Raw genomic sequence first — 17,518 nt, forward strand, 5'->3', positions numbered from 1 at the left:
TCCCTTTTTGTTCTTTTGATGAAAATTTATTTGCACTCAGAAGTAGTGAAAGATATTGGAATGTAATAAAAAATAATGTTGAAATTCATAGGGACTAAAATTGTTCAGAGTACAAGACAACTGACTAGCAGGTGATAGTGGAGGGGTTGGCTTGTTAAAAGACTCCTTTAAATATAGTTCCTTTTCACTTTTCTACTTCAGTTTTAAACAGGCCTTAAAATTTTTACCCTACTCTATATTCTAATAGTGTAAGAATTTCACTTAAAGGTATTTTTAAAGTAATAGCTTGAATCTAGTTTTACTATGTATTAAACATTTTCTTCTATTTTCACAGCACACTAAAAAAGATCTTGATGGATTTCGGAAGCTATTTCATAGATTTTTGCAAGAAAAGGGACCGTCTGTAGACTGGGGTAAAATCCAGAGGCCTCCAGAAGATTCGGTAAGTTTTAGGTAAACCATAAGAAACTGGGTAATTTAAATGTTGGTTTTACGTTGTAGGTGGGTTGTGAAGATGTAACAGAACCTTCCTAGCAAACATACTGATTTCAGTTTGTGGTCCTTCATGTTGGATGTGGAGGTAGCCGGCCTTTAGCTTAAAGTCTCATCCCCTGCAGCATTGTCCCATTTTCACACATTGTAATTAGTATACATTCTACTTTAGTAAAAAGCATACCGCAAGGATTCCGTGTTGTTCTCTCTTCCAACCATTAGATTTCTTTCTGCCTAAACCTTGTTCAGGCACTTACCCAGACTTTAAAGCTCTCTCCATGCTTTCAGGCCATTTCTGTAACCTTGTCTGCCCATGCCACCAGCCTAGCATACCTTTTGTTTTCTCCTCCCCTGCTTCTAGAGTTCTGCATATTTAATGGTATGGGATCCCCACCTAACAAAATTCCTGTGTGTTATGGAGGCGTAGCGCTGATGTCTGCACCTGCCATGGGCTGCTAGCAGAAAGCCCCACTGAGGAGGGATAAAGGGCAGTATTAGGTGTTTAAATCTGAGCTCCACTACTTTGTTTTATGTAAAATGAGAACAATACCGGGTGTTTTGTGTACTTCACAAGTTGTTAAGATGATATATGTGAAAATAGATTGCCTTACTTGAAGCATTGTATGGGCTTGATGTTCTTGCCACGTGTAGTGTTCATTTCTTACATGTCTGTAATCTTGCTTTATTAACACTTTTAAAATATGATTCAGTGCAAACTAACTGAAGTGTGGTCCCAGTGTACCAGAGTTTGCTGGGCCTTAGGCCTGCTCATCAGTAGCAGTTTAAGCTAATGGAGTCAACATTAGATTTTTTTTTTCCCTAATGATAAAATCATAAATAAGTTCCTGCTTAGGAATACTCTTATTCCCATATGTAGAAAAGTACCTAAATTTTTTAAATTTAGGCCATTTCTTTTCTTTAAAAATCTCTCGTTAGTTGTCTTGAGTATATTATCTTATTAGTAACACTGAAGTTAAAATTTTTCTCACTGGGTTGGCGACATAACTCAGTAGGAAATGGACCAGTGCTTGCCATGTGGGTCTAAAGACCTGAGTTCAGGCCCTAGAACCCATATTAGAAGGAAAGAATGAATCCTAAATGTTGTTTTCTGCCCTCTACACATGAGTAATGTGTGCACGCGCGGGTGCACGCACAAACACACACACACAAATACACAAATATAATAAAAACAATTTTAAAAATTCCTCTTCTCTATAATGTCAATGATAATGGGGGACTCCCTTGTTTTGGTCTTTGTTTTACTGTCCCTGGCACATTATTTATTATGATTTATTTCTTCGTAGTTACATAGCAGATTTAATATTTTCTTTGCCAAAGAAAATGAGAGAATTCTTCTAGATAGGTATGATCTTTAAAAAAGAACTACATGTAAATTCATCCAGTTTTTTAAAATGTTTGAGAGCAGACCTAACACAATGGTAGATTTAGTCACTCTAAGTACTTGGAATTTTTGTCTTGGATTTATTTATAATTGAATAACCTCAGTTGATTATTGTGTGGTGGGCTCCAGCAGCAGACCTGGGAGCCCTGCTGCTTTCTGGACAGTCACTACAGAGCCTGATATCAGCTAAGGGCAAGGCATTGGCCCTTTTGTGCAGCAGCTGCCCACGTGCAGATCCTGGTCCTTGCAGGTGGGTTCCATTGTTGTGCTGTGCTTTAAAGCATCAGTTGGTAGGTTAATGCTGAGGACAAGCCAGCCCTAGAAGCACCCCTTTACAGTTCCTAACTAAATGGAGAAGCAAAGGTCAGTCTGAAGTCTGCTAAGTGACTAGGATTATCTGGGAGTGTACAGTGTGTCCTGTAGTCTCTGCTGCTGTGCACAGAGCCAGAGTGTTACTTGATGCCGAGTTATAACGTACTGGGCAGCATACTGAGAGCTCATCTTTGCCTCTTCTCCTTGTGCCAAAAAGTAGAAAACATTTACTTTTATTTATTTCATTTTACAGGTACTACCTTTATCAAAAAGATTCTAATATATTTTTTAAAAAGACCCTCAACTGTCTAATCGGTAGCAGATTTAGTTCTAAAGATGTGATTTTCTCATTTTTTTAACAGAGCATTTTTAAAAAGATTTATTATTTATACAAGTACACTAATCTACAGACACACCAGAAGAGGGCATCAGATCCCATTAAGATGGTTGTGAGCCCTGGGGATCCAACCCATAAACAACCACCAAACCCAGACACTGTTGTGGATGCCAACAAGAGCTTGCTGATAGGAGCCTGATATAACTCTCTCCTGAGAGGCTCTGCCAGTGCCTCACAAATACAGAAGTGGAGGCTCACAGCCATCCATTAGACAGAGCATAGGGTCCCCAATGAAGGAGCCAGAGAAAGTACCCAAGGAGCTGAAGGGGTTTGCAGCCCAATAGGAGGAACAAAAATATGAACTAACCAGTACCCCTAGAGCTCCCTGGGACTAAACCACCAACCAAAGAAAACACTTGTTAGGACTCATGGTCCTGTGAAGGTTATATGCCCCAGTGTAGGGGACTGCCAGAGCCAGGAAACGGAATGGGTGGGTTGGTGAGCAGGGGGAGGGGAGAGGAGATAGGGGGTTTTTGGAGGGGAAACTAGAAAATGAGATAACATTTGAAATGTAAATAAAGAAAATATCTAATTAAAAAAAAAGAAAAAGATGGTTGTGAGCCACCATGTTGATGCTGGGAATTGAACTCAGGATCCCTGGAAGAGCAATCAGTGCTCTTAACTGCTGAGCCATCTCTCCAGCCCAATTTTCTCATTTCTTAACTGTTTACATCCAAGATGAACTTAACCTTTTGAATATTGTATTTTAAGGTGTGAGAAGTCTTTGCTAGTCTGCTTTGCTAGTAGTGGAGAAGTCTTGTGTGCTCTGAAAGGTCATGCTATGGAGTGGGCGTTGCTGAAGGATTAGAGGATGGAGAAGGAAGGAAGTCTGATCCATCCCGGGGTGTTTGCAGCTCAGTACTACCCCTGAATCCTCCTGATCCATCCTGGGGTGTTTGCAGCTCAGTACTACCCCTGAATCCTCCTTTCAGAAGGCTGGCCATGGGGGAGTCAGAACTTTTGATGAAGGTGAAGAGCTAATGTGAATATAGAACACAGAGAAAAGAAAATAAGAGCTGCCCTTGTGTGGTCTTTGGTCTTTGTGTGCAGTAGTGTATAAGTTTCCACTTAAGATATCTTCCAGAGAAGCCTGCTCTTGATATGCACTTGTAATCCCATACACTGTGTTGTCAAGGACTTTCGATTGTAGAAGCAAAAATTGTTTGTACTTCTTTGTGTCATCTTATTACTAACTTTTGGAAATAGTTCATGCATTGTCTTTCACCTGATTCTGTACTTGACCTCCTCTGCCCTTCTTCTTGGGTTTTAGAAGTGATAAGAGACAATTTTATTTCAAAATAATTTCTGCATAGTAAACTTATTTTTCTTTTTTAAGGCAGGTAATATTTATTGTTTTGGCCAAAGAGAAATTAATCATGGGGAATCTACCACTTAGAACTGACATTGTCAATGTCAGTCTAGCTTCAAAGTTGTATGCCTAAAAAAGGAAACAAAACCCAAGTACTGTCACCCAGAGACTCTTTGGTAGTTTTTATAGTTCATGTGTGAGTGTTTGTGTGTGGTTATGTATATATGTGTGAGTGCATGTGTGCACTTGCCATGACCTTTGTTAGAGGACAGCTCTCTCCTGCCACCTTGTGGGATCAGGAGGTCCAACCCAGGTTGTTGGGCCTGTGTGCAAGCACCTCTGCCTCTTGAGCCATCTTGTAGGCTTGCATCTGTTTTTGTACATAGTTAGGAATATTGCTGTGGTTTGTAAGTAAAGTTTCATTGAAAAATAGAGATATGTACTTCTTGTCTGTAGCTCCTGATTTTTGCTATATTTACACATTGAACAGTTAAAATTGAGGCAGTATAGGTTACTATAACACTTAAAATATTCAGTGGCTAAGATACATTTAATAAATGCTGATTGATTGTAGCAAGATCAGACTGCTGAGCTGTACAAGGGAATTTACAATTTTTTGTGGAGAATGCAGCATTTGTATATAAAACATGTTGGTTGTCTTTTTGAAGAGCCACCTGTAAAAGCCTTAAAAGCAATCTCTATAGGATTTTAGATATAATTTTAGACAGTACCCATCGGTTATTTTCAAAAGAATAAAGTTTTAAAGGGACATCTTCTGGATAAAGATTATCTATAGCTTCTGAGCAACATGCTAATGCAACCTGCCCATTATTATTGGTGTAGAACAATTAATCAACCTGAATTTTGTTTAGTAGCACATTGATTTCTGAATGCTCTTTACCAGAAAGTTGTTTAGGGCGTGGCCTTCCCACCATTAATTTAATTTCTTGCAAATAACAAGTTACAGTTTGTTGTGAAGAATTATGACATGCATACATTTTTATAATACCTGTATCAACAACCTTCCAGTAGGTGACAGGGAGAAAGGAAGGATAAGCAACTGATGAGGATGAAAGGTATTAATTCTGTGTGCTGTCAGTTTATACCAGCATTATTTAATAAGCTGGAAACTTGCCTGTTGGCTTATCAGCTGACCTCTGCAGATCTTGTCTGCTGGACCTGGGATCTGAGGACCTGAAAAAATGGGATAGACCACAGTCTAATGCTGTGGACAACTGTACTTCAGTTTCAGTGTGCTTTTATATGCAAATGTAACAAAGCAACAATCCAAGGAAGGCTGTTTGAGTTTAGAAAAACATGTAAATAAAGGTCAATAAGCACTAAATTATTAACAGACCCGTCCTTTCCCAGAAGTGTCTCAGGACAGACCAATTTAAACACAATTGCTTGGCACATACTGTAGATTATATCTAGGATGGCATGAAAGCATGGCAGAAGGCCAAATCCAGATTCAGGGTACACTGACCAGGTTGGGTTCTATAGCTATGTACTGACATCCAACTAGGATAGACATCTTATAAATTGAATACAAATGTTTGTCACAGGAGACTCAGAATCACGTCCAAGAATAGTCCAGGGAATAAAATGTACTTGAGGTAAGAGGCCCTCTGCCTTTTTTTCTTGGAGCCGCTCTCACAGTTCCCCAAGGCATTGTTCATCATGGGTCATTGTTTTGACCTTGTTCTGACTGCCACCTGACCTGTTTCAGGTGTTAAATTTCTTATAGAATTTAAACAAGGGTCTCCAGAAAGCAGCTTAAATGGTAGAGCCAAATCCTCAGTAGTAATGAGCAGATAAAAGCAAACTCAATTGACATGGCCCCAAATTTAAAACTTTGCTCTTTTAGCTTATCATGAAAGTTAAGCATTCACGTAAGTATTGATAAGATGAGCAGCAGAGAAGAATGTCATCCGCGTATCTAATCCCCAGCACCTCAGGAAATTTAATGAGCATCAGGCTTTAAGTGCTTTATGCCTTAGTTGTAATTGTTCCCCTTGAGCTTGTTTTAATTTTTTTTCTTCAAAAGGGGGCCATTGATAAAGCTATATTGAGTTATTCCTGCTGTGTGTGTGGGGGGGGGGTGGTAGGGGGAGATGGAGAAACAAGCTCTTGCTGCACTGGCTTAGCTCCACCTGCCATTCTCGGGAGATGCGTTGGACACTGAGGCCTCTGAGTTCCAGTCACATCATCTTTGAGCACGCTGTAGCAGTAAGTGACTACTGGGCAGCTGGGAAGCCGGAGAGGCTATGGAGTCCATTCAACCTACTCTGCCAAGATACTTATGGCAGAATTTTTTTCCCTTTCCTCTGTTTTTGTTATTAATTTTCCACTCTTTTACCTATGCTCCATACCTCTGGGGTAAGAGGCCTGGTATCTTACCTTCTATTTCTATTTAAAAACAAAAACAAAAAAACAAACTTTCCTTAACCTTCTCTAAGGGTCATGCCCCATGTTGGGCCCTGGTTATAGGGGGTTTCTGCAAATGCCAAGACCAACAGGGTATCAGACTGTGTGAGGCAAAGAGGAAGTCCAATTTAACATAGCCTTTGTTGGTTCAAACTTTTAAAGTCTAACCTTTACCAGTTTATTGTAAGCATATATAAGTACAGTACAATTTGGAGAAAAAGTTTGCTGGTGTAACAAAGCCCCCTATGCACAAGGAGGCAAAATTACATCAAAACTCTTTTCAGAGTACATGTCACTTCCATGAAAATGGACTCAAGATAAGCTACATATATTATCCTAACGGCCTAGGGGAGGATCTGATATGGTTTTGGTCATGCAGATAGTGTAGTGGTCATTTGGGCTCCTTTGGGTCCAATTTATGGGAGCTTGGTATGTCCTGGCTCAATAGATAGCATAAATCACCAAGTTATTAACCTCCTCCATCCCAGTCTTCTTGGTGGAAAAACAGGCTAAAACATCTCTCTCTTTGGAAAGACAATCCAGGTGTTTAACATTCCTGGTTTCCTTAGTGCTTATCTTTGAGGGCAGGATCCTTTGTGTTCCTAGATTTGCATGCATGTGTGCATGCGTTGGGGGTGGAGGGGAAGGGAAGGAGAAATGGAAAAAGAGGGAGGAAGGGAGGGAGGGAGAGAGGGAGAGAGGGAAGACTGAAGAGAGTAGAGACAGCAACCACTGGACACCATGGTGTGCATGTGCAGGTCAGAGGACAACCACCAGCATTAGCTTTGATCTTCACTTTCCATCCGCCTAGATCTGTCCTAGACTAGCTGCTCAAAGCTTCTGGGCCAGCTTGTTTCTGTTTCATCTCCAAAGACTCATGCCCAGCCAGCCACCAGTTGTATCTCATGTAAGTAGTTTATGTCATACAATTGAGAAAGAAAAATAGCTCTGTGGTTCTGCTGTCCTACCTCTATATCTCTAATCCACCATTTCCACTTATCATGGGAGAATTTTTATATGAAACAAAGTGATCCACCCATACCTACTCCTTATACTTTCTGCCCTGAAATTATTTGAGAGAATCTTTTACTAATCCTTTTTGGGGGGTCGGGATTCTTCAGTTTTGAGCAACTGAATATCCACACATCCCATTTTAAAACCAAGATAACAGCAGAATGTTTACACCAGGTACCGAAGCTTCAGAGATCTTTGTAAGAATTTCAAGCCCCCATAACATTTAGAATTATGTACATGTGATTTTTTTTTTCATAGTAGACTGTCAGTGTTGCCATACTCCTGTAGGAGATCATGGCCTATGAAGGTTAAGAACTGCTGTCTTACAGATCTGATTAGGCACATCTCTAATCCCAGTATTCCAGAGGTGGAGACAGGAAATCTATGCAAGTTCAAGACTTGCTGGTCCTACGAAGTAAGTTCCAGGTCAGGCAGGATTGCATAGTAAGACCTTGTCTCAAAATAAAACAAAACAAAACACAAAAGCAAAAAGAACAAAAAACAAAAAAAGAAACTGTACAGAACTAGATCTATACAAAGCAAATATAGATCATTTATCAGCATTTTAGCTTTGTGTTTGTGGAGGGCTTGAGTCCAAAAATGACTGGCTGGCACAGGGATAAGACCGACTTTCTGGTGTCCTGGGGTGAACCTGGCACAAGACTTCTCTGAGAGTAAATGGCTTATCAAAAAGAATAAACCTGTGAAAGTAAGACTCCAGAAATACTGCTTAAAGTTACTCTCATGATGGTCTTTGGTTGGACAGATGGTGAATGTGGTTGTTTCTTTGTCTGGAGTCAGAAAAAGAACCAGAGTTTCTTTGATCCTTCATTGGAAAACACGAGATGTTTATATTACAATTTTTAACAATAGCAAAATTCATGTATAAAGTAGCAACAAAAGAATTTTATGGTTGGTGGTCACCACAACAGGAGGAACTGTGTTAGTTGGTCTCAGCTTTAGGAAGATTGAGAACAGCTGTTGATCCACATATACCTGCACTGTAGTCTTCCACAGGACTCTTTCTACAGCCTCTTTCTCTTTCCTTTTTCTCTACCTCCATCTTTCCAGGCCTGCTTCCACAATGTGAATTATATAACTAAGCTAACAATGGGTAGGTCAGTGGCTTAGTGTGAGGTGGGACGGCAAGGCGATTTTATTAAAAAGCTAGCAGGTTTTGACTTAAGAGGGTTGCTATTTGGTCCTTCCTTGGATTCTGTTAATTTTTGCAAGTTCCTTAATCACCTGACTTTGTCCTTTCTAATCCATACTCAGATGGAATGTTGTGTGTAAGCCACCACCCTGTCTGATAAGGATAAGGACCGCATGCTTCACATGATTGACTTAGTCTATGGCCGTAGCTCTGTCTGACATCTATAACAACTTATAAGAGGAGTGTACCTTTTTGTTATGTTTAAATGCTTCTTGTTTACCATCTATGTATGTTGCTTTTACATTTTGTAGTTTAAAAATATTCGGAAATCTTTTAATCCCCTAGAATTTCTATTCAAATTTTGAGAGTTCAGTAAAGTATAGGAGTGGATTTTTCTTCATGTTTACCTTTCTACGTTTTAGGACCTTGCTTGCCATCTGTAAAGCGTTGCTTTTTATTTAATTTTGATTTTGTCATCCTGGTTTTCTGCCAGTTCTTTTATCATCAGATCTTCTGTACTTTATGAGGTTTAAAGTACACAGGAATTTTACAATTTTACATCTCTTCAGTAATTTGAAATTGCTCCCATTTTTAATAAGATGGCAGTAGGTGAGAATTTGACAGGTAAAATATCAACAGTAGGAAACAAAATACTCTAAGTCGGTTAACATGTAAAAATTGAATTAAGTGGTTTACAATGGGTTTTTAAATAAACACCCATTTTGAGTTAGAGAAAATTTTTTTTAGGATCCATCTTGTTTTTAACTGGGAAGGTAATAGAGCTATCTAGGCTAATTTTAATTGTCTATATCCCATTTTAAAACTTCTTTCTGAGTCACTGTGAACATAAGATGATTACTCAAAAGGACTGAGAGAATTCCAAAGTTCAGAACAAAGTTTATAAAACAGGAAACATGGATATGTCAAAGGGTACCTGTGACTTGACTAAATATTGGGAACAAGTGGAAGCAGGCCATTGAATAGAGTTTATTTACAGAAAGGTTCAGTCAAAACAATTGTCTTCATGTACATAGTCCTAAAGCCCTTTGAGGATTGTAATGTTTCTCTTATTTCAGGAGAGCATGAAATACCATTTCAAAGGTGCTTGTTTTGTCTTTTATTTTCTAAGCCAAAGGTTAATTTTTGTTTTATTTATTTGAAATGGTAAGAATCAAACCACAGTCTTAATGCAAGGTAGACAAGTCATCTCTTCGCAAATAATTCAGGTATATCTCTTCTCAGTAATTTTTGTTTAAGTTTGATAGATCATTTACTAGTAAAAACCAACCTAGAGAATTTCAGCAGCAGTGGGGAGACAGCCTAACACAGCTACCAGCAGCCTAAGAGACCCTTAGAGACCTCTACTAAGGTAGAGCCAGATCCTTGCCTGTGCTGCAGAAAAGAGTTTCAAGAAGACCCAGAGCCGGGCGTGGTGGCGCACGCCTTTAATCCCAGCACTCGGGAGGCAAAGGCAGGCGAATTTCTGAGTTCGAGGCCAGCCTGGTCTACAAAGTGAGTGCCAGGACAGCAAGGGCTACAGAGAAACCCTGTCTCAAAAAAAAAAAAAAAAAAAAAAGACCCAGAATGAAACAAAGTTAATTATTTTGTTAATTATTTGGCAGACTCATGGGAAAAGGATAGTACACAATACCAAGATATAGGTATGGGTTTCTGTAGAAAGCATTGCACTTAAGTATCTTTACCATGGTAATATGTGTAATCCTGTGGCTTCTAAATTACCTTCCTTCCTTCCTTCCTTTTCTTTCTTTCACTCATTCCTTGGCAGTTTCATACATGTGTAAGATGCATTCTGGTTATCCCCACTCCTCCCAGCACCCCAGCATATCTGTCCTGCTCCCACAGTCATGGTGTTTGGTCTTAGTTTGTGACCAGTTTAATTTAACCAGGACCATCTGTGTGAGTATTGGATTGGGACTATCACTGCCGTGAGTGTGGTGCGGCCGGTCACTGGTTAGGTATACTGCTGAAGGTAATGACTGTGTTTCCCAGAATCTTTCAGTAGGAAACAGTTTAGCAGAGAAGATTAGACCTACCCCTCATCCCCTCACTCATCCACATCTGGCTGTTGATGAGCTCATGTTTGTGCGGGCTGAGTGAAACCATTTCCAGTTGTTTGAAGGGTAAGCCTAAGTTGGCTGGATACTGCCCATTTGGAGGCTTTTGGAAGGCCTTCTCGCTATCTTCCAACACTTACATTCTTTATGCTATATCCTCTTCTGCAGTGTTCCTGAGCCTTGGAAGAAATGGTGTAATGCCTTGTTTAGGACCAAGCACTCAACCGTCACTTATTCTCAGGATCCTAAATAGCTATACGTTTGTAACTGTTGTAGAAACTATTTAATCCTGATCCAGGGTTTCTACCCTGCCTTAGATCATTTAATTCCCAGATAAAAATCATACATAATCTTTATGTTTACAGTTAGCCTTAAACAGTACAAGAGCTGGGCAGATATCTACCCTCTATGTTATTAGAATCTACTTTACTATCAGTAACCCTGAGTTATTACTACTTGCTATGTTTCATCTGGGCTGTTCTTAACTCCAGTTAGCCAGCCTTCAGAGCCATGTTCTCTTGACCCCTAACCCATGGTGGTTTCTCCTTTCTCCTCCTGTGCCTCTCCTCTTCCTTCTCCTCCCTCCTGTCATCCTTCTCCTCCAACCCCACACCTGGGAAACCTAAACCCCACCTATGTCTCTTCTGCCCAGCTATTGGCTATTGACATCTTTATTTACAAGCAGAAATAACTTATGAGCAAGGTCTGTATGCTGACTGACTTATCTCTGGGACACCCAGGTCCTGGGGGGCCGCACTTACCATTACAATAGATAATAAAAGACCAAACCTCAACATGTTATCTACCACAAGTGGTAATTGTTTCCATATACTTAGGAGATGGTTCCATGTTATGACAGTTTAGCACTCTGGCCTCCCCAGCTGTGAGTTTATGAGTACTTGTATCGTACCAGGTATGAATTCCCATTATAATCAGAGAATATAATCAGACAGTAGTTGTTACCCATGACAGTCATGCTGCTCGTGAACAAATAAACATGTTTTGTCCTGGCAGGTAAATATCATAGTTTACACCAACAACGGGTAAGGTTGTTGGTGTGTTTTTTTCCTTAGCAGCCTTTGCCCAGCGTATTCAGCACAGTGAAAGCGAGCTGGCATGGTGGAAGCTCAGTTCCAGTTCATGCCACCAAGATAGATGGTGTCTTCAGCAATAGAGCCTTACCATCTAGTTCTGAAGGGCAACCACAAAGAAATGGCAAGAATTTTTATTGTTTAGGAGTTTTCTATGGTCTCTCTGTCCAGTTAATCATAAGGGAGGTAGCCCATTGTCTTAGTCAGTGTTCTATTGCTGTGAAGAGACACCACGATCAAGGCAACTCTTACAAGCAAAAATTTAATTGGGGCTGCCTTGCAGTTTCAGAGATTCCAGTCCATTATCATCCTGGTGGGAAGCATGGCAGAATCCAGGCAGACATGGTGCTGGAGAAGGAGCTTAGAATTCTTTGGGCTTTTGAAACCTCAAAGCCCAACCCCAATGTCACATTTCTCCAATAAGGCCACATCTACTGCAGTAAGGCCATCCCTACTATTTCCCAATTAGTGTCATTCTCTGATAACTAGGCATTCTCATGCAAACCACCACACCCACACCTTGTATTAAGTTGCGTTTACTAAAAATGTAATTTTCAACATTTAAAAGTTTAAAAATTAAAGCTTAACATTTAAGTACAAGTAGTGAATTGGCATATATACTTGGCTTAAAGAATTTCCTTTTGTGAATGAAACTAAGGTAGTTTTGTGAAGTTTATTGTTTTAAGAATGAAAGGTGCTAACTAGCAAAAATCAAGGTTAAAAACAGTTTGGCCCAAAATAAGCACAGTTCATTTATTGATTTTAGGATCCGTGTTTAAAATATGTTTAGGAAAATATACATTAGCTCTGTGTGTTTTGACTATCACTTGATGTTCCTTTATTGATTCCATCAGCAGGAAAAACAAAAAGATCCCAGGGCAGGCAGCTTCTCGTGACCTCTGAATATTTATTTTCATCCTGCCTCACTATCTATATACTCATTATTGTGTTTTTAACAAAAGAGAGAACTGAAGTTCAGAATAATTTGCCTAGGGAAAAGGATCCAGATGTAAACTTGATAGGTTGCCAAGACTCGAAAGACCTGGTTCTTTAGTATCCTCAAATGATATTAAAGGATCCCTTTGTCTCCGAGCACACTATGGGATATACTCTGAGCTTATCAACACGTGGGCACAAAAACTACACATTGCTGTGACAAGCATCACTCTTGGCTTTTTACCTGCACTTCCTTTGTGATCCTCAAGCAACTTTTCTTCTCTGTTATCCCCATACATGGTAGGCATAGAGGGGGTGATGGTTCGATAGCCACCTATATTTCCTTAGTTGGTAATTCAGAAGTTATTTCTCGATCAGCCTGAGCCTATACTCTTAGCCACTATGTGTGTTGTAGAACATTTGTTTGTTTTATTTGCACATTAATTATTACTGAAAAATGGTATCCTACAAGATTATTCTTATGTTCTGAAATGAAATTTCTGGTGTCTTGAAGGGTTTTCGTTTGGTGGGGAATGAACTTTTCTGAAATAGGGCATAGTAAACTCTAATCTGCACAATTACTTGGTGATTGATGTTCATACAACTGGAAACCACTGGTCTAGGTGTAGAAGATGAAGAAAGGGTACACCAGGGGTAACATTGCAGAGGCATATAAGTAAGAGATAGTAACGTGGTATGGTAGAAACCCAGAGCTCATGTTCCTTGAGTAAAGTATGTTGGGTGAGTACAAATCATGTCTTTTAGTTAGGTTTGTGGTTTTTTGTAATCTTGCAACCAAAAACAGTGAATCTGGAGAGTTAGTCTTCCAGCTTGATGGTAGTCAGGCATCTGTGTTTCTCTGTCTCACTGCATTGCAATCTAGAGCACATGTCCTTATTGTCCCAGATGGACACAAGAGTGAACTGTAGTTATGTTGCTAACGAGACGACAGGCAGGCAGTGAGGGAGATGAACAGTACCCCCTGTTCTTTCATAAGACACTTGCCAATTCATTTCACATTTATTGTTTTGACCTGAACTTTGGGATAAGAAGCTGCAAGGGAGGCTGGGAAATATACTTCTACTCTGGATGATAGAGTGCCCAGTAAAAAGTTTTAATTATAAAGGGAAAGGAAAGAATGATATTGAACTTGACAGCTAGTGATCTTCCATGCCATACCAGTACTGTACTTGGTTAATGCTGTAATGGAGAAAGGCACTGTATCAGTTAGGGTTCCTATTGCTGTGATGAAATGTCATAACCAAAAGCAACTTGGGAGGAAAGGATTTATTTCACTTACACTTCTGTATCACAGTTGTCAGATTTCATCCTTGAAAGAAGTTGGGGAAGGAACACAAAGCAGAAACCTGGAGGCAGGAGCTGATGCTGAGGCCATGGAACAAGCTTACTGGGTTGTTCCACTTGGCTTGTTCAGCCTGCTAGGCTGAACCTAGGGCAGTTAGCCTATGGGTGGCACCCCAATGGACTGGGCTCTTCCCCATCAGTCATCAAGAAAATGTCTTGTCACCCATGGAAGGAGTTACAGAGACAAAGTTTGGAGCTGAGACGAAAGGGTGGACCATCTAGAGACTGCCATATCTGGGGATCCATCCCATAATCAGCTTCCAAACGCTGACACCATTGCATACACTAGCAAGATTTTGCTGAAAGGACCCTGATATAGCTGTCTCTTGTGAGACTATGCTGGGGCCTAGCAAACACAGAAGTGGATGCTCACAGTCAACTATTGGATGGATCACAGAGCCCCCAATGGAGGAGCTAGAGAAAGTACCCAAGGAGATAAAGGGATCTGCAACCCTATAGGTGGAACAACAATATGAACTAACCAGTACCCCCCTGGAGCTAGTGTCTCTAGCTGCATATGAATCAGAAGATGGTCTAGTCGGCCATCAGTGGAAAGAGAGGCCCATTTGTCGTGCAAACTTTATATGCCTCAGTACAGGGGAACGGCCAGGGCCAAGAAGTGGGAGTGGGTGGGTGGGGGAGAGTTTGGGGGACTTTTGGGAAAGCATTGGAAATGTAAATGAAATAAATACCCAATAAAAAAAAAAGAAAGAAGATGGCCTAGTCGGCCATCACTGGAAAGAGGGGCCCATTGGACTTGCAAACTGTATATGCCCCAGTACAGGGGAACACCAGGGCCAAAAAGTGGGAGTGGGTGGGTAGGGGAGTGGGGGTGGAGTATATTGGGGACTTTTTGGATAGCATTGGAAATGTAAATTAGGAAAATACCTAATAAACAAAAAAAGAAAGAAAATGTCTTGCAGGCTTGCCTGCAGCCAGATTTTACTGAGGCAAGAGGCTTTTGTTGGTGGTGGTCTTTTGCTATTGTTTGTGTGTTTGTTTTGTTTCTCTGTGAGGCTTTGGCTGTCCTGTGTAACTCCCTTTGTAGACCAAGCTAACCTTGAACTCAGAAATCCACCTGCCTTTGCCTCCTGAGCATTAAAGGGTTATGCTACCACTGCCTGGCTTCATTTTCTTAATTAAGGCTTGCTTCTCTCAGCTGACTCTTGCTTATGTCCCGTTGACATAAAAGCTAGCCAGGATACATGGTGAATTTCTGAAAGGAAGGGAAGGGGAAGGGAAGGAAGGGGGAAAGGGAAAGGAAAGGGGAAAGGGGAAAGGAAGGGAAGGAGGGAGGGAGGAAGGAAGGGAGGGAGGGAGGGAGGGAGGGAGGGAGGGAGGAAGGAAGGAAGGAAGGAAGGAAGGAAGGAAGGAAGGAAGGAAGGAAGGAAGGAAGGAAGGAAATCATTGAGGGGTAGAAAGTGGATTGTAGGGAGGTAACGAGACCACTGTGGCAGTGGTAGTGCAGGTGAGAGATGATGAAGCTAAGAGAACTTACTGAGCAGCTGACTGTGTGTGATGAGGACGGGAATGGTAGGCTATGGCTGGAGCCAGCTTCGTAGGAAGAAGAGTGTCACTTAGAGTGAGCTTTGGAAGAAGGAACCAGAAGAAAAGCAAAAGATAGTACACTGTTTTAGAAATCAAAGGAAAGGATGTGTCAAACACAGCAGGCAGGAAGCATTTTGGGTTATTGATGAGATTTAGCAGCTAAGATGTCATTGATGTCATCTGTGTCAGCACGGCCTGTAAAGAGCAGGCCATGCTGTGTTAGAGGAGAAAACCTGACTTCAGAAAGAATGTAGGGGTACTTGTGGAGACAGACACAGGGGACAGGAGGACTGAATGGTGGACAAAATGGAGTTCTAGAGACAGACTGTGTTGGCAGGAAGTCAGTGGCTTTTATTTGCTCTGACAACTAGGGTTGAGTTCATCTCGGTTTCTAAGAGCATTGCATACAACTAAGGAGAGTACAACATCAGACTTATCACAATGAAAAAAATTCTCATTTATGTATGGTGGGGGATTTTTGTTTTGTTTGCTATAGAAAATAACCCAGATACTGGCTGTTACCTTCAAAAATATGAAATGAAAACACAATACATAAGAGTACCTAGCACAGAACTTGCTATATAAACACTGCATAAGGACTTAGTGAGCACAGCAGTGCTCTTAGAGTGCTTTTTGTGCATAGAAAACATGCTGTTTTACTCTCTGCAGAGTTCATTTTCTCTCAGGCAAACTTGCTTTTGTGAAAGAGGCAGGGGCGGGGGAGGGGGGGAGGAAGGGGAAGTGTTCACAGTGCAGTAATCATCCCCTTGTGAACTGTAGCAGGGTAAATGCTACTACTTTGCTGTGGGCATTTTGGCACTCACTCTAGAAATGGCACAAGTATGCTATCCAGACTGGGTTACACTTTCACCATCAGGAACAGTGTGTCCATGACTGAGTGCTGAATTTGGCTTTTCTTCTAACTAGAAACTAAGTTGTGAACAGAGTTGGCAAGATGTAGATCATGGCAGACAGCTTTAAAAAGATCTCCTTTCCATTTTTGCAGAAAAACTACGTTGACATCCTAGAGGACAAATGTTCTTAAAATCACTTCATGTCATAGATTGCCAGCTACTTTCTCTCACTGGCTTGCAAGAGGAAGCTAGATGTTAACCAGTTGTCTTTTACCTGAAAGAAGAGAGTATGCGTGGCCTGGCCTTTCTTGAACATTTTCTCCACAAACCCAGAGATCCTCTTGGGGTTTGCCCCACTTGGTTTGTGGAGGTGGTCCTACCATCTGTGTAGCTGTAGTGGAGATCTTGTTAAAACCATTAATTCTTTTCTTGTCTGTGGAAAGAAGAAGAGCAGAGTGGTTAGTGGATAGAAAATGAAGTAAAGGAGGAGGGCGTGCCTGCTCCTAATGTGTGGAGAAGGCTTTATTGTAGACATAAGGGAGAGAGCAGGTGCAGAGAGGCGTCCCAACTGAACATGGCGGATAGACTAAATCAGACCATGAGAGGAGAAAGGGGAAGGGAGAGCAAGAGAGGCAGCCAGGGCCAGGAGACCAAGAGAAGAAAATGGCTGAGTTATATAGGGACCAGGCTGAAGGTGGGAGACAAAGCCCAGACCCTGGGAGAGAGGGGTTTAGAACAGGGGTCCAGTGAGAAGTGCTGGGAGGAGCCACAGGCACTGTGTGAGACTTGTTCTGGTTTTTAGACCTAACATTCCAGCCTTTTCTTGATGAGGAGGCGGAAGGAGCAGCATCTTTCACAAAAGCAAGTTTGCCTGAGAGAAAATGAACTCTGCAGAAAGTAAATCAGTATGTTTCTGAAACTACTTCTCAGGTTGAGTGGAACTTGCCTCAGATTTCTTTCAGATTTAACAGTTAGGGCTGACAGCTCAAAGCTGGTTCACACTCACTGCCAACTCCAGTGACTCACTGAGTCACAGTTAGGCTGAATCTGGCAACTCATTGGGTATTCTCTGTTGTCTCCTAACTCGAACCATTGTATCTCAGTGTGTTTTCTTGAGGAAGCCGAGAAGGAACATGGAAGACT

At 41.0% G+C, this 17,518-nt stretch overlaps 1 protein-coding gene across 2 annotated transcripts in view; it reads left to right on the forward strand.

Moving 5' to 3' along the window:
* Ugp2 (UDP-glucose pyrophosphorylase 2) overlaps window positions 1–17,518 on the forward strand; it is a 52,167-nt gene that overhangs the window by 18,220 nt on the left and 16,429 nt on the right. For both annotated transcript variants that reach the window (XM_021176333.3, XM_021176332.3), the window contains exon 3: window positions 335–442. In XM_021176333.3, coding sequence (XP_021031992.1) covers window positions 335–442 — 108 coding nt within the window. The remainder of the gene's footprint in view (window positions 1–334; window positions 443–17,518) is intronic.

Source organism: Mus caroli, unplaced genomic scaffold (genome assembly GCF_978045245.1).
Source record: "Mus caroli unplaced genomic scaffold, Mus_caroli_1 scaffold_13, whole genome shotgun sequence".
NCBI classification, from domain to species: Eukaryota; Metazoa; Chordata; class Mammalia; order Rodentia; family Muridae; genus Mus; species Mus caroli.